Source organism: Emydura macquarii, unplaced genomic scaffold (genome assembly GCF_026122565.2).
Source record: "Emydura macquarii macquarii isolate MOO-44397 ecotype Brisbane River unplaced genomic scaffold, CSIRO-AGI_Emac_v2 contig_554, whole genome shotgun sequence".
In the NCBI taxonomy this organism is placed as follows: domain Eukaryota; kingdom Metazoa; phylum Chordata; order Testudines; family Chelidae; genus Emydura; species Emydura macquarii.
This window is the reverse complement of record NW_027130691.1, coordinates 9378339-9402205: the sequence shown is the minus strand read 5'-3', so window position 1 is coordinate 9402205 and position 23867 is coordinate 9378339. Positions and strand designations below refer to the sequence as shown.

Genomic DNA, 23867 nt, shown 5'->3' with positions numbered 1-23867 from the left:
GGAGTCCGAGATCGGGGACCCTTCCACCTCGCAAGGTGCTCGAGCCCAAGATCCAGTCTGAGCCTGGCAGTCTACACAGCAATGGAACAGCCCCGCAGCCTCACGCTCTCAAGTCGGCTGGCACAGGCCAGCTGCAGGTGTCTAGTTGCTGTGTAGACCTACTCTTAGGCTCCTCCTATAATGGCCCCTTCCAGGTCAAAGTTGAGACACAGTGGCAGGGTATCGTGGGGAATCCTGTACTGCAGTTTCCCCACGTTGCACTGCTTTTCTGGATAACATGAGGATTTCTGTTTCCAGTGAGATTAATCTGGCAACCACCGGCAAAAGAGGTTACACATTTTTTTTTTTTAAAAAGCAAGAAGACAAAGTCGGGAATATTTCGGCATAGACAAAAAGACTAAAATCAATCAGTTAAGGGAGCTAAAGAAGGCACGAGAAAACAAAAATAAAATTAAAATAAAAGTCAAAATCACAAATGCCCTGATAACATTCAACTATGAACACTAATAATGACCCTACAAATTGCAATAGAGTAAAGCCATAATTATATTTGTGATTTAAAAAAAAACAACAATTTTTTTTTACCTGCTTTAAGTTACTTTGATTCTTTCTATCTAAATAGTTGCTGTGGAACGAGTCTCAGCTGAGAGGAGCAGCCTTCTTAACACACTCAGAACAAGGGTGCACAGATAAAAGCCTGACTAATAAGCTAAGGAGACTCCCATATTGCAGTTTGCTTGCAATCCATAAGAAAAGTAAACAGACGAAAACGTGACGGGACGAGACACTGACAAGGACTCTAAAAAGTGCTCAGGAATTCCATATTCATGGAATATGAGACCTTTAGAAAGGGCGCACTCTCACGCTCTCTCTCTCTAAGCACTTTATATTCTCCAGTACTTTGGCAAAGCAGGGTTTAGAGTAGTTCATGGAGTGTCTTATTACCCTGTTTCTGCTACTTGTTGGAAGAAATTACTACTGAATTTTTGGGGCTTTGATCATTTTCCGTGACAACCTTGACATTCTATGAATGAAGTTTCATTTTATGGGCTGACTTTCTGGTTTTTGGGGAGGCGTGGGGAGGAGGGGGAAATGTTTGCTGAAGCATATATACAGCATGCTTGCAAGAGCTTGGACTCCTTGTTAATTGTAGGAGACCGAAATAGAAACGACGTATACATGCAGACTTTAAAATATGATCAAATTAGATGCTTACAGTAAGTAGTTCTTAGCTTAAACTCTAGTCTGGCTTCGTCTCAGTCATACAGTACAATCTTGGAGCCTGATCCTGTGTGAAGTTTATCATCCACTGCAAAGGGATGAGGGCCTGTTGACTTCAGAGGGTGCTGCAGATTATCTTGATGTACTTTTAGGGGTCCCATTCATCATAGTATCTGAGCACCTACCAAGCCAGACATTTATCTTATCAGGATTTAGCTTCACAACACCCCAGTGAGATAGAGCACTATCCCCATTTTACAGAATGGGGAGGGTTTAACTGATTTGCTCAAGGTTACCCAAGAAAAATAAAGCACAGCCATGACCTGAATCCAGAGTGGCCAACTCCCATTCCACTGCCTTAACCACAAGCCTATTCCACAGGCCCTGATAGGGTCAGACTCTTTCGTTGCAGCAAGTCATCTGTGCTGACATGAGGTCTGACTCCAATGGGTGCCAGGTCCTCCTCCTCAGAATCAGTCCACATACAACTACTCTTGCTTCTCTTGCCAGGTAGCAGAGGCGTTAATAGGCAAAGATCTCCACCAATAATCCATTCAGGAATGCTACTGCTAACTCAGGAAGCTGCCACACCTCAGCTGAAAGCTTCTGAAACTCATCCTGGGGAAATGTTCCTAAATCCTGGGTTTTATTGAAATGGCCTTAGAGGGAGAAGTGCACTGATCCAGAAATGCAGCCACTGCTAATCTAAACTAGTCCACAGGGAACCACAGACACAGGGCTTTCCTTCTCTCTGCATTGCATGCAAACAGACAATATGACGGGGCTAAACGCCCTCACAAAATCTTTCCCCCATTCCTACTGAAGAAGCTGAGCAGCAGTGAGTTTACACTGCAGAAACATCCACCAGTCTGATCAGATAGTGTCCCAGAGCCAGTTCTCCTGCCTTACGTGTGGGGCCACAATATTCTGCTGAACCCGTCACGTCCCTTTCCTTTTCTCCCTCACCCGCCCCTCCCTCATTCTTCTCTGCTGCCCTGTCAGCCGGTGCAGAGTTAAACAACAAGTGGCCTTTCCTAACGCACTTGGACATTCACCCGCCCTTGTTCAAGTGTCTGGAACAAAAAAGGGGTCTGCGGTTCACCTTGCCCATTGATTTTTTTGTGCCATGTGATTTTTGGAACATGTGTAACAAGCTACCTGAAAAGCTCTCTAGCGAGCATGAAGAAGATTGAGTTTTCCACACAACAAACCATACCAGATGTGCTCTTCTTTTCACTCTCTTGCTGCCTGACACTTTCAGTTTTGATTCAAAAATGGAACAGAATGAATGGCTTTTCCCGGAGTGAGTACAACAGGTAAGTAAAGGTCCTTTGAGCCGCAAGAGTCTCTCTTTCACTGTCAGTTCCAAGGGGTATTGAAAGAGTTCAAGTTCAAATCTATCGCCAGGCACCTGAACCTTTCCCTAGGGATTCATAGGCTCTCTCCACAGCTAAGAACTCTAGCATGCTATGACTCAATCTCAAAGGATATTAAAACCAGCAGGCGCAGTCTACAATGAGCCATTAGATTCCTTAACGGGAAAGCATCCAAGTGCCTTAACCAGGAGATCATCCTCTCTTCCGGCAATCCCTTGCCTCCCTGCCTACACTTTCCCACTTCTGTAACAAAGAAAGCAGGGCTCTTCCCTCCACACCCTGGGCACCAGTGAATAAGACAGGGGTGGTCCTGGAGATAGCCATTTGCCCCTCCTCCCTCTGTATCCCAATGAGGCTGCTTCCTTCTTCCCTGCCTGGGCAGCAGCAGGCGAAGCACAGGAGGAGAAGTGCAGAGAGTGGGAGGGACTCTTAGTGCCCAGTGTCACTGTAGCCCCTGGCAAGCAGAAAGAGCAATAGTCAGGAAAGGCCTTGCATCCCTTGGCCGGAGCATGCTCAGTACAGAATTTACCTGCCAATCTCTAACCAACTTCTACTGTGCATGTGCAAACTACAGTTTTCAGAGCTGCGTGGATAAAGCTGCGTGGATTTTGAGTGGATTTTCACAAGGACAACAAAAGTCACTTCTGACTCCAGAGCAACCCCTCTTCTCCACCACCAAATTTCAGGACCCTGCTCTCAGGCACAGAGACACTTGAGCAATATTGCAATTCCCAAACATTTTCATGGGTCAGTCCCTCAAAATAATATTTTTTTAAAAAAAATCAGGGTTCTTTTTATTTGCCTTCTGGTTTTTTTAACCTTTAGGATACATGGGAGATGTGTTTTCAAGCTTTAATCTTTAATCTACAACCATGAGGCTGAAAGAATTACTTTTTTAGAATTAAAGTTGAGACTCACAGAACATCGGTTTACAAGCTGGGGCTTTCAGAAACACAGCAAGGGTTGCAAAACCCACAAAAAGATGTTTAGAACTAACAATTAAAATAGAGCTTTAAACTAAATTAAATTAGAAATCTTCAATCAAACCATTATAAGAATTTTTTTTAACAATGGCAAAACAATATTTTTTTGCTAACTTTATTTTGGGAAATTGTTGAACTTTTTTTATTGAAACTTTAAAAAAAAAAAATCAATCTGCGGCAGACACACATCATGGAACATTTCAGTTTGACCAGATAAAGTTAGAGAAAGGTGTAAGCAACTGAAAAAAGGATGGTACAGTGGAAAGTGTTAGGTAACCTTCACTGTAAGTGTTGCTGCCAGCTATATATAAACACACCTTAAAGTGGTCAAACCAAAATTCATGACTAATCATTTTCTAATCCAAATGATGTAGACCAAAAGAAAACCATCGCCAATGTTGCTGCATTTCCATTATTAACTTTTTGGCATATAATATGGCATTAGGAAACATCATATATGAAGTGAATTAGACCAAGCATTGGTTTTTTTTTAATTTATCTTTTCCAGTAGCTTTGGAATATTTCCTAGCACACCCTGCCACAACCAAGATTTTTTCCTGTGAAGAAATCTGTCTTCATTGGTTCTTCTTACTCCTATTGTTCTGTGTGGTCTGCATTTCCTACTGGTTTTTAAAAATTGTTCCCTTAACACTTTCTTTGTTTGGATTCTTTTTCAATTAAGAGCAACGAAGTTTTTAAGTGTGGCTGGACCAAATTCAGAACAGTAAAAAAAGAAACTCCACTTGTCCCTTATTTATGTAGGGAGATATTTACATTTATATCACCTTACGGAGAGTATAGATCTTACATTAAATCCTAGGATATTTCTTCAGAGAGGATCAGAAATTAATATAGATCAGAGGCTGGCAACCTGCAGCTCTCTTTAAGAGAGTGGAATGCTGATGGAAGGATTTGGATTGACAGCTTTGAAGACTGGAGTCCATAAGAACAAGTGCAAATCAGGTGACTGCAAAGTGAGCTTCTTCACATTGAACTGCAGCACAAAGAAGCACTTCCAGGAGAAAAAAAATAGTTCAGTCTCAATTTCCATCCTGTCCTTTGCCTCTTTGCTGAAAGGCCTAATGAAAAGTATATTGAAATCAATGGGAATCTTTGAGTATATGTCACCCTGCGTTGTACAGGATATGCATGCAGAGAGTCATTAAAAAATAAATAAATCTCACCATCTTTGCTGGCTCTACGTATTTTTTTTCCTCTCGACTCGAATTTTCATCCTGTGTTTTTCCACTGGATTTCTCTTTCCCCACAACCCAAACTGCATTTCTCACAGTCTCTCCTATGTGGGATGCAACGCTAACAACATTAGGATTTAAGCCGAACTTTTGAACCCCATGGTGCCTGAATGGGGTCAATCAGAGGCAGTACAAGTTTGCTCATCTCTGCTTCTCAGTCATCCATCATCACTGACCCTCTTTACAGATCAGCCAACTTATAAATAGTTTCTTTCCTAAACCTATTGATCAGGGAAACAAAGCTACCTGAAGGAAACTTACTGGTGCTTCATTGACAATGGAGTTGCTCCTCTGAAAATAAGGAGCACATACAGCCTGATGCAATGTGTTATTCTTCATTCATAGATTCTCACCTGCCGCACACTTATCTTCCTGTCTCCTGTAAATCTATTAAACGGTCAACAGATGCATATTCTTCACAGTGTCTTGTCCCAAAGGAGAGATTTTGTTGTACGCATAAGAAACTTGGAATTTCAAGTATGGTCAGGGAGTCCTTTTTTTTTTTTTTTTTTTTTTTTTTAAAGTAATAGAGGATACATGCATAAAACCCACTCTTCTTTTTAATCTCTGTCTTAAGCAATCTTATTTGCCATCAATCCAATTTGGAATCAGTCCAACATGTTCCCACTACCATGCTAAAGAGAGAAGGATTGATAGCCACAAAGTTCAAACCCACATCTGAACATTCCCAACAATTAAGCATCTTTGAATCTGGGGTGTTGGTTCAGCCTGTTATAGGGAGAGGGATCAGTTGCAGAATCTGGGGCAGGATCCAAAACTTCAGCGGCATGCAGGATTGTGGGCACAGGCCTATCAATAAAACGGTTGATTTCTATTTTTACCCAAAACAAACCAAACAACCAAATTTAAGTTACTCTTCAAATAGGCTATTTACATATTGTGACTCTACCAATTAATGTTGCCTGAGGCTATGATTTTTACCTCAAACCAGTTCTGACACTAGAGCATTAGGTGATTGCGTTTAAATGTCATCTGAAGCTTCTTATTCAAGTGCTGTAGTTTCGTCACTACAGCTAATTTAATTTTAAATGAATTTTCCAAACCAAGGCTAAAGTTCAGTGAAAGCCTAAGGTTTGAGGCCATGTGAAGCTTTCAGCCTGAAATATAGTGACATCTCGATTTCAACCATGAAACAACCAAGGTAATGGCATCAATCTATGACTCTATGAATAAGTGTGGATAATATAATAAAGCGAGACCCTCTGGGTAGGTCTGTGTTATGGGCACTTTCATACCAGATCATAGCATGTCTCTCTCAAGTCTGCTATCCTGCTTCCAGCCATGGCTTGCTCAGGATGCTGCAAAGGAAAGTAAAAATATATCCTGCCCCTTCTGTGATGCTGTGCATGTCTGGAAAAATTCCTTCTGGACACTTCTGGCAATTAGCATCTCGTGCTTCTGAGCATCAGCTATTTTTTTTGTTTTGTTTTAGGACTTACTCCTTTGAGTTGCTAGGAAGCTCCTGTGGGGTGCTGCGTGCCCTTATCTGGAATGTGAGGATTTTCCAGCAGATTACCAGACCTGGCATGGCAGGTGTATAACTACCAATATAATTGATTATACGATTATGATGTCACGTGAGGTCAAGTCTCTAGGCCTAGCAATCCAGTGCCCATTCATGACTATCAGGAGTATAAAATTCTCACAGGTCACTATGAGATGACAATGACCATTAAAGATTCCACTTTGAAGATGACAAAGAACTGGAGACTTGAAAGGGTTCTTCTAAGAGGCTTCATGTAGTAAAAGCATAACATTGAGACATCCAGGTCAGTTAATCATGGATCAAACTCTGAGGCCCTTACATAATGGAAGTTTGGCCAAGAACTAAGCACCTCAGAATTTTACCCAATAGTAATTACTTATATTATTATATAAACAAGTTGCACTGATGCTGACAAGGTAACAGTGGCCATGCATCTGATTTTGAATATATTTTCCTTAGATAAAGCCTGATCTGGCACCACTGACAGTCAATGGGATCTTTGCCATTCCCTTCAATGGGAGGAGAAGCAGGCCCTTCCCATAGAAACAGCCAGTAAATATTCACCTAGGCCATGTTCTGCTCCCCTTATTCATGACGACATGCTCCATAAGTGACCCCACTGATACAGTGAGACCACGTAAGAAGTAAGGTACTATCCAAAGTAAGCAAAAGTATCTCAGATCTGGTCTTATACTTACCGTGAAATTTGGCAGCAGTCAACGGGAAGCTTCGTAGCTCTACGTAGCTTGCGTATCTCCCATCGATTTCCTAACTTCTAAATAGCGCAGCATCCCCACTACGCTGTGCCGATGGGAAATGCCCTCCTGTCAACACAGCATTACTCTGTTTCCGAGGGTGGATTTATTCGGTCGACTTCCGGATCGATTGAGCAGGTCTCCACTTCCGCTCAATCGATCCCAGTGAAGCGATCCAGCAGTGCCAAATTTGCCACCGTAAGTGAAGACATACCCAGAGTCTGGCCTGTGAGGCACACTGGACCCACTATTAATTTTTCATATAAACCATTTCTGGAATACTCTTGCACATTCTGCTTGAACTCTAAATACTTCATTCTTCTGAAATAATAATACTTTGCCCATGCATAGCACTTTCTGTGAGCCAGGGAGCTCATCGATGCCAACTGGCAGAGGGCACCTCATTCCCTAACTCTCATCAGGCCTGACAACTCATTGCCCCAACTGACTGGAATCAATCTGTATCTAAAAGGTGTCAGATGCAAACTGGTTACACGCTGGTCATTAATATTATGGTGAGATGTATGTATGAGCCGTGTATAAAGAACTGTACGTTTGTGCTGGAAATAGGTTCCTAAATGTGTTTGGCAGACAGGGTCTAAGCCCAGCCTGTCCTAGATAAAGGAATGTTGTTTCGCCATCTAGACTGTGTCTCCAATGTAAGTTAAGGAAGGAGAGACAAAAGACAATGAAAAGGACGTTTACATCTAAGGTAAACAAAGCCATTAGACAAGCAAGTGAGGGAAGATGACTACTTAACAATCTTGACAGGAAATGGAGGCTGCATCCCCAGGAAGCCTTCCCATCTCTTGAAAAGGGGACAATGAACTTTGGGAAGACATAAGCAGAAGCAAAAAACCATTTTGTTATCCAGTGCTGGACAGACAAGGGGCCAGAGCTCTTGTAATCTGAGAAACTTCAGCCACAGAAGTTGAAGTCTCTGGGAACTGACTAAGTGAGAAACCTGCCTGGACCAAGACTTTAACTTGCTGAAGTTAAGTTTTAGTTGCTAGGAAGTGTGTTTTGTTTTATTGTAACCATAACTGTGTTCTGTTCTGATCTAACCATAACTGTGTTCTGTTCTGATCTATCACTTAATTATCTGTTCTTTGTGAATAAACTTATTCTTGCTTTATTACAAAACCATCTGAGTGCTGTGTATTAAACTGAAGGGTAAAATCCTCAGCCAAACTAACAGGCTGCTGTGTGTTCTGTATCTTTGGAGACAGCAAACTTGATAGCTGCTGGAAGAGGACAGTGAGAGGGACTGGAAATTGCAGAAAGAGGTCTCTGGGGAACTCGAACTGGAGTTCACTCATTGTTACCTGCAAGGCAAGGGTTGGACTGACAGAGTCCTGAGGAGTTTGCTATCATTTTTTTTTTCAAGCTAATTTATCTTTACTTCACAGTCTCAGCAAAACAAAATTTGCATTCAGAACATTTTTTTCACATTAATATATGAATTCAACTTCTTCAAAATAAATACTTCTTTTTAAATAACTTTTTCTTTACATCACTGCAATTTCAATTGCAAATCTATCATGGCAGGCAAGCTGGTGTGCCAGGGAGCCGACTCATAATTTAGCAGCCGGAGCAAAGCTCGTTCTTGCTGAGTCAGGGTAGTAATAGCAGCTCATAGCTCTGGGTGATCTGAGCAAGGCATCACACCTTCAGACCACTGATACAATCCGATAAGATCATCGTAGTAGGTACTTTATGATTCAGTTCCAGAAATAAAAGGATTTAAAAATAAAATGGGTTTATTTAGTTATTTTATGATTACTAGTTACCACTGCTTTGTATTTGTATTGAAGAAACAAGACCTTGGATCACAAACCAATTGGGCTGTGCTGTACCAATGAACACTGGGCATTGATTAGGCATTTATATAATATAACCCCTTCCCTAGCTCCATCCACCAGAAAGGTAGGAAGACATATTGTCCTCAGTACTAACTACAAAACATTAATTGTAACATGCAGTGACACAACAGACGAGGACACCAAGAAATTTGCCTGACTATATGCAAGGTACATGTGAGTGATTTACCATTAATAATACAGGTTCCTAATCCCAAATTGTAATACTTTAAGGGACACAGTTAAATTTGATAGCATCCTTTTCAAATTCCAGTAATACAAATATAATTTTTCTATTGGCATAATAGCTCCCTCATCTGAGAATCTCAAAACACTTTATAAACATGAGTCAGTTAAGCTTTACAATACCCCTGGGATGAAGTCAAGTATTATCATTCCCATTTTCCAGATGTGCAAACAGAGCCAAGGAGAGGTTATTTAAGTGCCCAAATTTGCACAGGCAGTCAGTGGCATAACTGGGAAAAATAACCCAGGACTCTTGACTCTCGTTTTCTTGCTCTAATCACTAAACCACCTTTCTACCCCAGCAATTTCATTGTGGGTTAAATAAGGCAATGCTGGCAGCCCAACACTTATGTGCAACCCCACAGGAAGAGAAGTGTGAAGAGACTTTCATGAAAGGGAAATCATATTAGTACCATCACATTTTATTTGTGTGGGGCTGGAGGGAAAAAGGGTAGGGCTCTCAACCATTCTGGAGGATGGGAGAGGGTAAGGAGAGGGCATCTCAATACAAACATGTTGGGGAGGGCGAAATAGATCCTACAGTTCTGCAACCTATATGAATAGACTTCCTTTGCAAGCTTTCAGGGGAGTTATTATGAACAGCAGCAGCGTGAAGGCATTCTTTATAAATATCACTTCAACGGTGTCCTTTCATAAAAGGACACTCTCTCAGCTTAGTACAATATCTTTCAAACCTGAGATGGAGAATACCGGTGAGTGTTTAACTATCAGAGCCACTCTGGCGGTTTAACACTCACACCAATCCACTCCTTCCCCACCCCCAATGGTTAAGCTTTGCATGGAAGCAATTGCAATTCAAAGATCCATCACGTCTTATCAGAGGCCAGCTGCAGAGAAACGGCATTCCAGATATTGTTACAGTGACCCATTGGCTTTAACCAGAGGCACAGACTATGGAGAAGTGCTGAGCATCTGTAATTCCCATTGACTCAGGATCAGACTATGTGTGCCAAAATTTCTATAAGGTAGAGTATCAGGGATTCACTGAGCAATCACTACAGGGCAAAGATGCTGCCTCCATAAAAAGTGAAGCTCTTTCTTGTTACAATACCCAAAGAAACTGTCAGACTCCGTATGGCCCATGTCCAAATCCCAAATTACAGCTGAATGCAAGGTGCTACAGTGCACCAGGAGGTGTGAAAGGGCAGCAGCAAGCACCAAACACACCTGCAAAATCAAAGTAGTGTGAACTTAATGAGGAACATTCTAAATCAAAATTAAATAGGTCATTAAATAATAAACATTTGAAGAGTGGCAATACTAAGTTATTCAGAAGTTTGATCACGTTATTACTTTGCCATCTATTTATGGGTTTTCAAATCAATCTGTCCCCATATAGAAACCTTCCTGAGTTTACAGACTAATAGTATTCTTAGCCACTCATCCAGGATCAGTAGGGTGCAATCAGATTCAGTCTGTCTCTTCCATGGGGTTCTGATCAATGAAAATTACCAGGTGCTATCAAATCAATACTATATTATCTTCTCCACAGTAGTTATTTATTGTTTTTGCTACTCTTTATTTCATGCCAGCAGAGCAGTAAGTCATTTGATTCTACAGAGTGCAAACAAAATACGCTGGCTATTTCTAAAGACACGTGAATCTTAAAAAAATAAATTAAAAATCTCAGTTGTTATAAAAAATAAATCTGGTTTAAGGAACGGCTACTCCATAGTCCCCACTAGCATATGAATAATTCTACTGAAGGAAGTGGTGCAGATCAATGAGAGGAATAAACATGCTATAGCAGCCAAGTAAGGATGGCAATTGGTTAATTAATTAATTTTATCTATCTATCTATCTATACATCTTATGATCATATAATCGAAATATATTTGATTATATACTTAATCAAATATTGATTAGATTAGATCTGAGTTGTAGGTTTAAGTGATAAAGTATAAACAGGATTACACCACAGGGGTATGGAACTAATAAGTATGTATCACTGATGAGTGTGTATTAAGGATACAAGTAAGATAAGGCTGTAACAGAAGGTCTACACAGGCTTTAGGTCTGTAAGATACGTAGCTGGACCACAGAAGGCCTCAGGCTTGAAACAGGTTGTCAATGACTAGTTGACAGAGAGATAACACTTCACCAGTAAAGTGTAAGATGACAGTGAAATGTGTGTGAAGTGTTGATGCTCCAGAGACTATGCAGCAATAGACTGGAAAATACCTGCAATGTACCAGTTACTACCACAAGATGCTCAATAGTAACATTTCAGGGGATTCTGCAATAACCTCAAGTTGCTATCGTAACTCATTGACGTAGATGAAAATGAGAATAAGGGAAACTAAGGGGGTAGCCAATGAGAAATGGAGCATGCTAAAAAATTATGGGGTGTGGAAGTGCAAATAAGGATAAAGGGGATGACATTCTCATGCATATGCATGAGCATAGTGGGGGTAAATGAAACTCAGGATAAAAGGCGTTGCCTAGCCTAAGAGAATAAGAAAACAACCAACAGGATAGCCACATGATAAATCACCTGACTCACCCCAGGGATGCGAGTATGACATAATGGATGCTGATATATTTGGTCTTTCTGTGTGTTTCAGTAGTTTTGGCATTGTTCATCTGCTCAATGAAATTGTTCATCAAAAGACATCTGATAAGTCATACACGCACAAGTTATGGCCACTCTTCCTCGTGTGCTCCTAGAGTCTCCAAAACTAAGGATATTTTTACTGGTGGGTCTCACTGTGCTAATCCTGATACTGTAGTCATTCAACAGCTTGAACCTTTGGCATAGGTCACTGTGGTTTAAGATACCGTTGGTAATACTAACCCATCAGTGTTAAAAATCTACAATCCTTAATGATCATGTGGCAAAGCATGACCAAGTTTCAGCCTACACCTGAAATCACTTATAAGGACAGTAAAGATAAGGGAGAAAAATCCAGATTCATCCCTAATGTAACTCAGCTGAAGTTATATCACTCATGAAGCTGGCCTGGAGAGAAAACAGGCTCTGACCCAAAGCCTAATGAAGTCGATAGAAGGTTCTTATTGATTACCGTAGATGTTGGATCAGGACATCTCACAATAGGCCTACTCCAATGCTCACTGTAGTCAATGCCAAGCTTCCCACTGACCTCAGTGGGCTTTGAATCACGCCCAAATCTCAATCTCTCTCTAGGCTAGCTTCATCCAGCGTACTTCATCCCTAATTTTATATTTATAGAGGCAGGGAAAGAATCCAGTTATCCAGGGCAGCATCCCAATGGTCTTAATCAGGACAGCCTCCTTTTTCTTCCTGCAATCCCCCGCCTCATTCACTACATAGCTTTCAACTTCTGCAAAAAACGGAGGCAGAGTTCTACAGACAACAGCCTCCTTCACTACACAACTTTGATTCATTCCAAGAACAGGTCCATCATGAGCACTGAATGAGGCAGGGCTCCTGTGGAAAAAAGTATGTGGTCATGCATTTGAAGACCATATCATAATGTATACTGACAAGAGGGCTAAATTAAGGTTGAACAAGCAACCGTAATTCTGGCATTTCCTAACTTTTATGCTTGACTTTGCAACCTTAATAACGTTCTTTTAATAATAATAATAATATTCTTTTGTGTGTGAGATTTCTTGGGGTTTTTTTTAAAAAGCAAAACTAAAAAACCCAGAAATGCCATCAAGTGGATCAGACAGATACCAGCATAAAACAATTTCAGCCCAAATGGTTAAGGTTTGGCAAATTATAAGCAACTGAAAACAGGGTCTTATCCTGGGTAGTGTTGGGCAACCTTAATAATGGTCAGTGCTACCAGCCGGGCCTATATTAATAACATGCAACCTTTCCTTTATTCATTTCCAATTACTGAGAAAAAGAATACATTTGTCTTTGGGCAGCTCTAAGTTAAACAAATACAAAAAGTTATAGATTCTTTCTGTGGGGAGATGGAGATTTTTTAAAATGTACCCATCATTTTTATTTTGTTAAAGCAAACTATACGAAGTCAACAGGCAGGGGAAAAATAGAGGCAGAAATCACAAAGGCATAGTTTACCTAGTGCCTTTTCACTTTCTCTAACTTCTCAGAGATTAATATCCTGTTCAATGCAAACCATGCCTACCAATCATTTCTGTGGTGTCACATGAGCAAATTAAAATTGTATTACTCCAGATATTAGAAAAGAGTTGATCAGAAAACAGAATTTCCATTCTGTGGGAAATTCTAACATTTCAAAATTTGTTTTTGTTCTAAATCAGAACAAAAAGCCAAAATTTCAAGATTTAACACAGAATGAAAAATCTGTTTTTTAATTTGGAATCATCAAAACATTCTGTATTGATAATGTTAAATCATTTGTTTGGATAATGTCAAAACATTATTATAATATTATATTTTACCATATTGAAATGACACAATTTGAAATCATAACAAAATGATAAAGGCAAAATTTGTTTGACTTCCCCCTGCACTCCCGCAATCAAAATTTTCATTATAATCAACACATTCATGCAAAACATTTCAATTTTCACGAAACTGCATTTTCTGATGAAAAACTGTGGTTGAAAAATGTTGATGTCTCTATTGGACAACGCAGGAACAATCCTGCACTGGCGTGAGGAATCCAGCATTGACAAGGTAGATGCAGTTCATGTCTAACTTCTATAATTCCATACTAGCTAAGAGAAAATAAATGATATAGGCTAAATTCTCACGTCAGTTACACCAGACCACCATGATGGGACTGTGGTATGCTTTTTATTTACTTTAGGCTCTTTTAGTGCACAGTAAAACTGGCTTTTAGATGTGCTTTAGGAGACCATGAAGGATTTGTTCCTTCCAAAAATACAAACAAACTTTAAAAGAAAAAAGGCCTTTTTTCATAACTCAGCCAGCCTTTCACTCTTTTTTTTTTATTCTTTCCCACCCCCGCCCCCCTACTCTTCTTCAAGGTTTTCATATAAATGTCAAATTCCTAAACACTATTTTCTGGCTCACTGTTTTCTTCAGATTATGAAAAAGGCCAATTCACTAACAATTCTCAGTCTCCCACTGCAGCAGACTTGTGTATCCTGATCTAAAAGAGGAACATGCAGTCCTTGTCCTTTGATGAACACAAGTGACACTGAGCACACAATTATTATGACCAGAACAGAATGGGAATTATTGTTTTCCTGTATTGTTTGCTATTTTCTGAATGAATGATTAAAAACTACCAAAAAACCCCCAAAAACCCAAAACAAATCACATCCTACTTCTGTAAAAAATTATCCTTCACTTACAGTTGTAGAAGAAATCTAGAAAACAGTATTAGAATTACAAAATAACAGAGTAGTGGCTTGATGTTAAACACAACATTTGTGACCCATTGAAGGACGTTAGAATCAGATTAAGCACTTACTGGGATATATAATAAGTGTCTACTTAGGGAGACTCATCTAGCTGTTTATATCTGTCAAGCTGCTGAAACTGCACAGTTGCATACAAAGACCTTTGATAATGACAGTGGAGCTATGATTAGCATGATTCGTGCTACTCCAGACAAAGAAGTGCCAGAGAAAGGATGTCTCCGAGCACAAAGCTACTGACCCAAGAAGCCAGTGATGAGAAGAGAGGCATTAATGCATTTCTTAAGTATAGTGGCAACAAACCACTTAGCCAAAATGTACTCCCCTAAAGAAAGTTTGGCTGAATGACCAGTAGTGCAAGGATGCCTGTGATTTTAGTGATGGCGATGACACTTTGTTTATAGAATTCAAGCTCAGCAGATTAATATTGTTTGGAATAGCTAGGAAAATAGAAGAGTTGACTAACTGGGTCAATTCACTAGTTACATCTGAAAAGAAAAATGGTGACCCGAGGCTGTGTATTGACCCCAAAAAATATGAACAAATAGATGAAGAGAGCATTTCCGCTCACTAACTAAAACAGACACAGGCGGTGCTGGAGCAAAATTATTTCCAAAGCTAGATGCATCCCCAGGCTTTTACCGGATACTTCTAAGTGAGGATACTGCAAAAGCTATGAACTTTCAATGCACCATTTGTCTGTTCCTGTTTCAAAAGGGTCACATCTGTCACTAGAGCCTGAGCCAATCCACAGAACACAAAACAGTACAGCTGTTTGAAGAGCTGAACAGTGTGAAACTGTTTTTCCTAGGGTATTGGAGTCTGTAGGAAGGCTGAATAAAATATACGGGACTCCATGTCTGCTACAGCAAGCCAGGACAACTGAATTTGAAACTACACCAGGACAAGTTTGGTAGCCAGGAGGTTACTGCATGTTACCATAAAGAAGAGATACAGCTAAATTAAGGATTGTTATAAAACATCTGCCAGTCACAGGATATAAAACAAGCCTTGATGAAATCTGGTCTCTTGTAATATATGCCTCTTTCTTGCTGCTACCAGTCAAAAAACATGACAAACTGAAAAAGCAGTGTGAACCAGTTCCTTCTCTCTAAGGGCTTGTCTACACAGGGACATCCAGAAAAATTAATTTGAATTAACTAAACGTGTGAATTTGAAGTGGATTAGGTAAACCACACTAAAACTTCATGTGAACACCCTCATTCAGAATTAAAGTGGCCTTAATTTGGTTTATTTCAGTGGGACCAGAATTTGGCCTTCTGTTCTCTTCCTCATCTAACAAATCTATTATAAAAACAATGTTCATGCTAACCGTCCATGTAAATCTTGTTGCCTCAGCCCAAAAAGACACTTGTCATTCAATTTTAAGAAAGAAATGGAAACACAATATGACGTGGCCAAGGATGGAACTGGGCTTCATTCCAATATCTCTGATGCTAATATACCTCTATTGACTTCTGTGGAGTTAGTCCTGATTTACCATGGTGTGAATGAAATCGCATAGGGCCAGAATGAGAGAACCAGACACAACAGACACTCAACTCTAAGACACAAGAGAGACAATACATTTCCACTCTCTGATAGGTCTGCTGAGACAAAATGTTTCCTAACCTTAAATTAAGTCATCAGGCCATACACTATAGAGAAAAACCAGGGATGAATTTGGCCCCATATCCCTAAAAGACTTAAAACAGGTGACCAAAAATCAATTTAAAGTTACTATATCAATGACGGATGCCTAGTCTCATTGAAATCAACAGTTTTGTCACTAATTTTAATGGAACTTTTTTTGGCACTATGTATTTATGTAAATAGATGATATGTCTCAATGCCAAATTTTATTTACCAAAATTACAATTAACAACCAGCAATACTTTCTTGGCCAAAGAATATATTAAAAAATATAATAACTGTATAAAAATAGATCTCACACAGTCATTTGAATCACCTGAGTCAAACATTACAGCATCACAGTATTATGGTATTGCTTAGAGCATTCAAAAAAAGACACAGTCCCGTTGTGCTAGGCACTGTACAGACAAAGAGAATCCTTACCTGGAAGAATTCACAAACTCAATCGGCAAGACAGACAAAAGAGAGGAAGGGAAAGAGGCACAAGGAGGGAAGTAATTAGCCCAAAATCACAGGGCAGGTCAGTGGCAGTGTGGGAACAGAACACGGATCTCCTGACTCCCAATCCAGAGCCCTATCCTCTCGATCACACATCCCACATTAAAAAAAAAAATCTTCTTCTCGGGCACCCAAACCACACACCAAATAAATCTCTCTAAGACTGACACGTGAGTCTTATTTTCATATCTTCTCTACAATATTTGTTTTGTTTCTTTATCTTATACTTTCTGTTTGATTTCTTCAGCTCCATATTGACACAGTTCCCAATTGCAGTCTTTGTATAATTCCTCAGTGGTTTCCCCTTTATTGTATAATTTTTCTTTTACACTTTTTAGCATAACTTCTGATGTCTCCCTCTAAACATCCGGCATGCATCTAGTACAGCAGTGGGACACTGTCAAAGTTCTGATCAATGATGCCACACTCAGAAGGTTGATGGTGCTGAATCATCGAGCCATGTCACTAGACTTTTCTAAACTTAATCCAGGGCTTAAAGAAATCGAGGCTGGACAGTTCTGACTCTTCATTAGTGGCCTCATCAGCTTCTGATAAATTTAAACGTTCATTAAAAATGAATTTTTAGTACAGTTGGGCAAAATTTTTCATGCAAAACTTTCTTTTTTGGAGGGGGCGGGGGGGGGGGGGGAAGGAAATTTGGACTGATCAAAACAATTTGCAAATTCAGGTCAATTTTGGCTAATTGTTTCAAAGTCGGAAAATTATTTTGGAAACATGGAAACTGTTTGTTTCAGTATTTCCAAAACAAAAAAACATTTTGACTTTTTATTTTGAAAAGACATTTTGTTTTGGAATTTCCCTCAATTGTATTTAATTTTTTTTTTAAACCTTAAAATCAAAACAAATTTTTTTGTTTTGGGTCAACCAGAATGTTTTAGTGGACACGACCCTAAACATTTCATTTTGCTGAAAATTTCAAAACATTTTTGTTTTGGGTAGACCTGAAACATTTCCCTTTCACTCCCAGTTTTTTTGGTTTCACAAAACTGAAAAAGGAGTTATTCGCACACCTCTACTTTCTAGCTCTTGTGGTTACAAATGAAAACTTCTGAACGTGACCCAATTCTACACACAAACGGAAATGATAGTTTGCTCCCATTCATCTTAATGAGATGTTAGTTCAAAAACCTACTGGTGGCAATTTATCTCAACACTGTTAACTATTTCACTGCTGTGCATGTTAGTATTATCTAGCTTACCCAATGTGGGCTGATACCAAAGACATTACAGATGGAAAATACCAGTTAGGTCTTTTTTTTCAGTCCATCAGCTGAGGCCACTGCAGGATGGTTACAACAGTATGTTCATCAGTATTTTGTTCAGTCTAGTTTTAGACATCCCAAGCAATGAGACTTCCATCACATCCCTTAAGGAGACTGTACCCCAAACTAACCTTTCCTGACTTTTAGCATGAATTTTTCCTTTGCTCATATTACTGCTCCTAGGTACAGGCCACAGGGCAGATTTTAATAGGTTCTGAGCATCTGCATCTTCAGTTGATTTTTAAAAATGCAGGCCCATGCCCTAAATCCAAATTTAAATCCCTCTGCTCTCACATCCAGAAACTTACTAAATTTGTGAAATTTTAAAAATGTACTATGGCACACAGTTCATTGCTTTATTCCATACAAATACATAAGAAGCCCCATATTTTAATTCAAGAGCCAGCCACATTACTCATTGTGAGAGATGTTATTGGATCCATATCTGTAATTCCTTTTTCATCACACAGCACAGCTGAGCATTCAGAAGCATACAAGAGCAGACACAACAGATCAACCTCTACATCCTTTCACCTTTAACAGTTAATATTTTCTTACAGAAGAATAGTGAACAAAGCTTCAGATTCTACCACAAAATATTAACACAAGATCAATATTGAAAATTAATAGGATGCTTAGACTGTTTTGGAAATGTGTTACATAAAAAGAAAAGTTATCTTCTTACTTATAAATTCCATGCTGTTATGGTTTTTAGCAGATTGTGAATTCCTGCTGTGTTCTTAACTAGTGCTAAAGAGATGAAATTAACAAACAGAAAGTGTAGGCAAACCTTTCTGATGAGAGTTGTGTCAAGCTATGGAATAGAATTCCAAATAAAGCAGTGTAAACCCCATTGTCTGACAAGTTTATAACCAGAAGGAATTAAGCACTGGGAATAATGGGCCTGATGCTGCTCTCCTATCAGTGTAAGTACACAGATTTGAACGGTGTTCCTCCTGATTAACAGTGGTGTAAATGAGAGGAATCTTCTGAAAAGGTACCTCTCACTTGGTGAGCAATTGTGTGTGCATTTGTGTACAAAAATCATTCTGACTGTACACAAAAGTCAGATAACTACATGCACAAAACAGCATAATTTGCAAGTGTATGTAAATTAAGTGTGCAAATGAACTGACATTTTATTTGAGAAACTGTGCAGGCATTTTTAAAGGAGTATTAATTTGGGGTTTGGTTTTTTTTGCATTTCTAGCTTCTATGATTCATGTTCATTCTACAACTAATCTGACTCTTGAGAATTCAGAATTATCTATGGACTACATGTACAAAAATAAGTCTGTACACTTGCCTTACAGATGCAAAACACCAATGCCCTGATTCAGGAAAGCACTCAAGCAGATGTTTAAAGTTAAGCATCTGCTTAAGTCCTATTGGTTTCAATAGGACTTAAGCACGTGTTTTAGCGCTTTGCTGAACAGAAATCATTTCCTAAAACAAGACTGACAGGAACACACATGCACCAGGGATTTACTTGTGCACATATAATTTCACACTTGACCCCCCACTGTGGGCACAGACATCCGGCGTTTTGCACGGGAAACTTACAAAAGTGCATTTGCGTCAATGCACATGCATAAGGCGATTTTTACAAATTTGGATCTGACTAAAGGCAAGTTTTAAATTAAATGCCAGGCTCCTCTCTTGGGAATGAATGAATTAGCATTATAAGCCAAGTCACATAATCACAGAAAATGGCACATTGAAGCCCATAGCACCATTTTAGGAGAAATTTTCTTAGAAATTCAGGCCTGATAGTAGATGCTAATAAGGTCAGAGAAGTAAATATAGCTCTTTAAACACCTAATGACATCTTGTCCATAATAAGTTTTTCAGCACATTTAAAATCGTTTGGTTTGGGAGCTAAAAAGTGACTTTCATTTGGTTGGACTTCAGCTCTCAAGAACAATCACCATCCACAGAGGCCAACAATAGGAATGAAAATACACAAGGGGAGAGCAAAGAAAATGCTTGTTCAGGCCTCACAAGGAAGCCATACAAACACCTTAGTTAATAAGTTTAATTAACCGGCTCTTTTCTCCATCACACTGCGCAGCCTAACACTGAATGGCAGATCCCTCACTGAGGGGCTTTGCTTTACTTCCCTGAAGGGAACTAATATTTTTTTTCTTATTCTCAAAGCCCAGAATTAGAAGTTCCCAATAGCTGCTGTAGGAAACACCTAGCCCTGGCACCACTGCGGGAGTTGAGCTGAGACTGACCCAGGTTCGAACAGAGAGAAATTGCCTACCAAGTTTGGTTGTTTATAACCTCTTGTGGTGGTCCTTTCTGCCACCTCTTTGGAAGGACAGTGCACCCGCAGGGCTCTCCATTACCCAAATCTTGTCTGATAGCAGGGTCCTACATATTGGCTGCCCATTTTATTGAAGTATAACGTGGAACACCTGTTTTAGGTTCGACCCCTGAGAACAACCTTATACAAGGGATGCTGCACTGTCCAACTCAAACTCCAGCCCTCTGTATAAGAAGTTGGAGGTTCTTGAAATTTCTCCATGTGAGGCTAACATAATTCTCACCTCCAGGCTGCAGAACTCAAGGCAATCTCCCATTTTACATTAGCCCTTGTATAGCATGTTGAGTCACTGGAATACCCATAAATGTTAACATACTGTAGTAAGATTACTGGCATGGAGCATACCATGCAATTTTCTGCTAAGCATTGTGTTTTCCCTACCAATTTGGGAAAAGGTCGCTTTATAAATTGTCACTGATCAATTTAATCTGCCCTTGCCCCACTCATGAGATACTCTCATGTACCTTATGGCAGTCTCCACATTCAACTATCCTGGGAAGAAAGGCTGGCAGGACTGGACTGGACCAGACTAAACAATGAAGAGTCTTTTTATTAGTAATCCTTTTATGTCTGTCAAACGGCACCCCTGACACCAACAGGATAAAATGCTAAATTGAAGGTGTTTACAATTGAAGATGACAACAGCAACAAAAATTACATGGGACTAGACAAGTTCCCGCCACTAAAAGTTATTATTAATATTATTTTAGCACCCACAACACCGCAGATCTGACCAAGAAACAGAGGCTGTTCAGCGATGCCTACCCTTGCCTCTAATTTTCATAGAAACCTCCCTGTGCAGGTCACCCACATAGCACATTTCACAGCGCTGGATCAGCGGGAGGAAAATGTGCCTTTGACAAACACATCCAGTTTGTGATCACAGAGATGGAGAAGAACTTTTAAATCATCCACCCAGCCTCGCTGCCAAGAGAGGATTGTTCCTTTCTATAGGTTATCTGGAATTTGTCCAGTCCCGTATAACACTTTTAAGGCTTCTCCAGGGAGATCACTTTGCAACTCTCCTGCAGCCTAGTAGACAGCTATTCCCTAATCTAATCCCTGTCATTGCTAGCATGCATGATGCTAACGTCGTGAGAACCCGTTTCCTATGCGAATTCTGCCCCACTCTGAATGGGGGCATCTCCCCTACGATTCAGGTCTCTTTAGTGCAACTTGACAGAGAAATAAATACCATTATTCTTTAAAAACCAGGCTGGAGAATTTAAAAAAAAAAAAAAACCAAAAAGACCAAAGGGGTGCGGGGGAGACTCTCCGATTTCCTGCTGGGATCAAACCTGCTCCCCAGAGTTTCTGTCCTCCAGGGCAACACGACCAGGGACCCCGAGATCATCCTTTCCAAACGGAAAAGGGAGGCTGCTGCGGGGGGGACAGGGGGGTCTGGACGCAACAGGCTGGTTCCAGCAGCAGACGGCGAGGGCTGTGGATGGGGAGGGAGGTGCGGGTACAAGCCAGCCCGCGGAGGGGGGGGGGTAGTTGCAGGTTGACCCACCAGCCCAGCCCCACCCTCTCGCCCGCTCGGACAAGGGACAAGCCCCGCTTACCTCGGCAAAGCAGCGCTCCCAGCAGCAGGCTGACAGCGGAGCCGAGCCGCAGACGGGTCCCGGCCGCCAACCCCTCGGGGGGGCCCATAGTGAAGGGAATGGCCCCGGGCGCTGCTGCTGCTGCCGCCCGGTCCCGCCTTAGCTCGCCCTGCCCGCGGCCAGCCGCGGGTCCATCCGAACACCCCCCGGCTGCGCCGCCCGCCCGTCCCCCCGTCACTCTCCAGGCCGGCTCCTCGCCAGGCCGGGGGGGGGGGGGGTCAGCCACACGTGCTCCCCATGCTGCCCCCCCGCTGCGGGAACTTCCCCGGCCCTGGCGCCGGCGGGGCAGGGGCTGGAGCGCAGCGCGCCCTGGGCGCAGGCAAACTTTCCAAGCCGGCGATGGCGGCCGGGCTCGGGCTCGGGTCCCTGCCGGGGCTGGAAGCAGCCGGGCCCGGCCCCCGCCGCTCGCAGACCGCGGAGCTGCCGCTCGCTCTCCCCCCCCCTCCCCGCCCACAAGCGCGCCCGGCTCGCAGAGCCGCCAGCGCGCACAGGCACCGCCGGACTGTCCCTCGCCTCGCCCGGCAGAGGCGGTAACCTGGGGGCTGAACGAGCCCGGTCTCCAATCAGCTCCCGCCCGCCTCCTCCTCCTCCTCCTCCTCGCCCGCACTGTCTGGGGCTGGGAGCCTCGCACACGCCGGGGGCGGGAGTGATTGATCTCCGAGCAGGAGGGACTTGGCCGGAGAGAGCCGGGAGCTGCTGGGGTGGGCACCGGGGCTACGCTCCTGCAGGCAAAGATCAGCGAGCCCTGCCCCCCCCCCTCCTCTCACCCACCCCAGGGCTCAGAGAGCTTTTGGGGGGCAGGAGAATGGGAGATCTAAACCCCCCCCCCCAACCTCCCCATTGTGAGCCCAGGCGATGAGGAGGGAAAGGAGACCCTTGCCCAGGAATTCACACTGCCAGGCTGGAGGGAGAATGGAGGAGAGAAGCCCCCACCAGGCTTTAGGGAGAGGGGCAGGCCAGGGCCTGGGGGTGGGGAAAGGGACTGGGCCCCCAAGATGGGATCTCTGGAGGGAATCACCGGTCAAGGGCACAGAAGCACTGGGCAGAGAGTGGGGCAAGGGAAGATTAAGCCCTGCAGGGGCTGGGTAGGAGGGAGTAGGGCCCATGGCCTGGGGAAGGGGAGAGCCCAGTCCTGGGAAGGAAAGATTGGGAGAGAATCAGGATGACCCTCACACAGGCAGGGAGAAGAGAAAACCCCTGGATTTCTCCCAGGTGCACCTTCCTCTACCAGATCCTTCTGTTCACCGCCTTGTCCTTCGCTTCCATCCAGGCATAATATTCATTCCTTAGGCCCCAGTTTACCACTCATGCTGTCTGCTGGGAGACCCAGATACCCTTGACATTTACCCTTTTTCCATCCCCCGGCATGGTAGGAAGAGGATGGGGAGTAAGCATCCAGCTGCAGCCTTTAAGCACACTCAGAGGTATCGGAGATGCCACCACTTCTGTACCTCTGATTTCCTGGCACACCTTTTGTCACAGAGGGGGAAAGGAGCAAGACAGGACCCATTCACCTGACACCTGTACCACCTTCCACTCCACCCTGGGGTGCATCTTTCTCCAGTGAGAAGTGCTGAGCACAAAAACCCCATGTTTCAGTACAAAAGCATTCCTTCAAAACGGAGACCTCACCTCTTGTAACCTGCTGCTTTGATCTTGAGAATTTGGACTCCCCATCTCACAGCTGAATCTTTTCAGGTTGTCACTTATGCCTGCCTGGAGTTCTGCAGAAGTCAACAGGTGCTACCGATTGCAAGATCAAGGCTAGAGATTTTAATTTCCACCTGTAATAAACAAGAAAGAGCAAGCGCTGTTTTTACCAATCATAAAAAGTGTGTTATTTATAAAAGAGGTAAAAACTACTGGTAGTGCCCCGGAATGACTCCTTTGAAAATCATTCCACTCAAGCAGGTAAACCGTTGCTTGATTGCCTTAAACCATACATTTCTTATGAAATCTCCATAGTGTGTTT

At 41.9% G+C, this 23867-nt stretch overlaps 1 protein-coding gene across 2 annotated transcripts in view; it reads right to left on the bottom strand.

Annotated features, from left to right (window-relative positions):
- TMEM132C (transmembrane protein 132C) overlaps positions 1 to 23458 on the bottom strand; it is a 272979-nt gene extending 249521 nt beyond the window's left edge. The window contains exon 1 of one of the 2 annotated variants that reach the window (XM_067539743.1): positions 23410 to 23458. In XM_067539743.1, the coding sequence (XP_067395844.1) occupies positions 23410 to 23449 (40 nt within the window). In that variant the 5' untranslated portion in view covers positions 23450 to 23458. Of the gene's footprint in view, positions 1 to 21856; positions 22403 to 23409 lie in introns of those variants that run through there. The other variant, XM_067539742.1, reaches the window with a different exon arrangement.
- Positions 23459 to 23867: the final 409 nt, after the last annotated feature.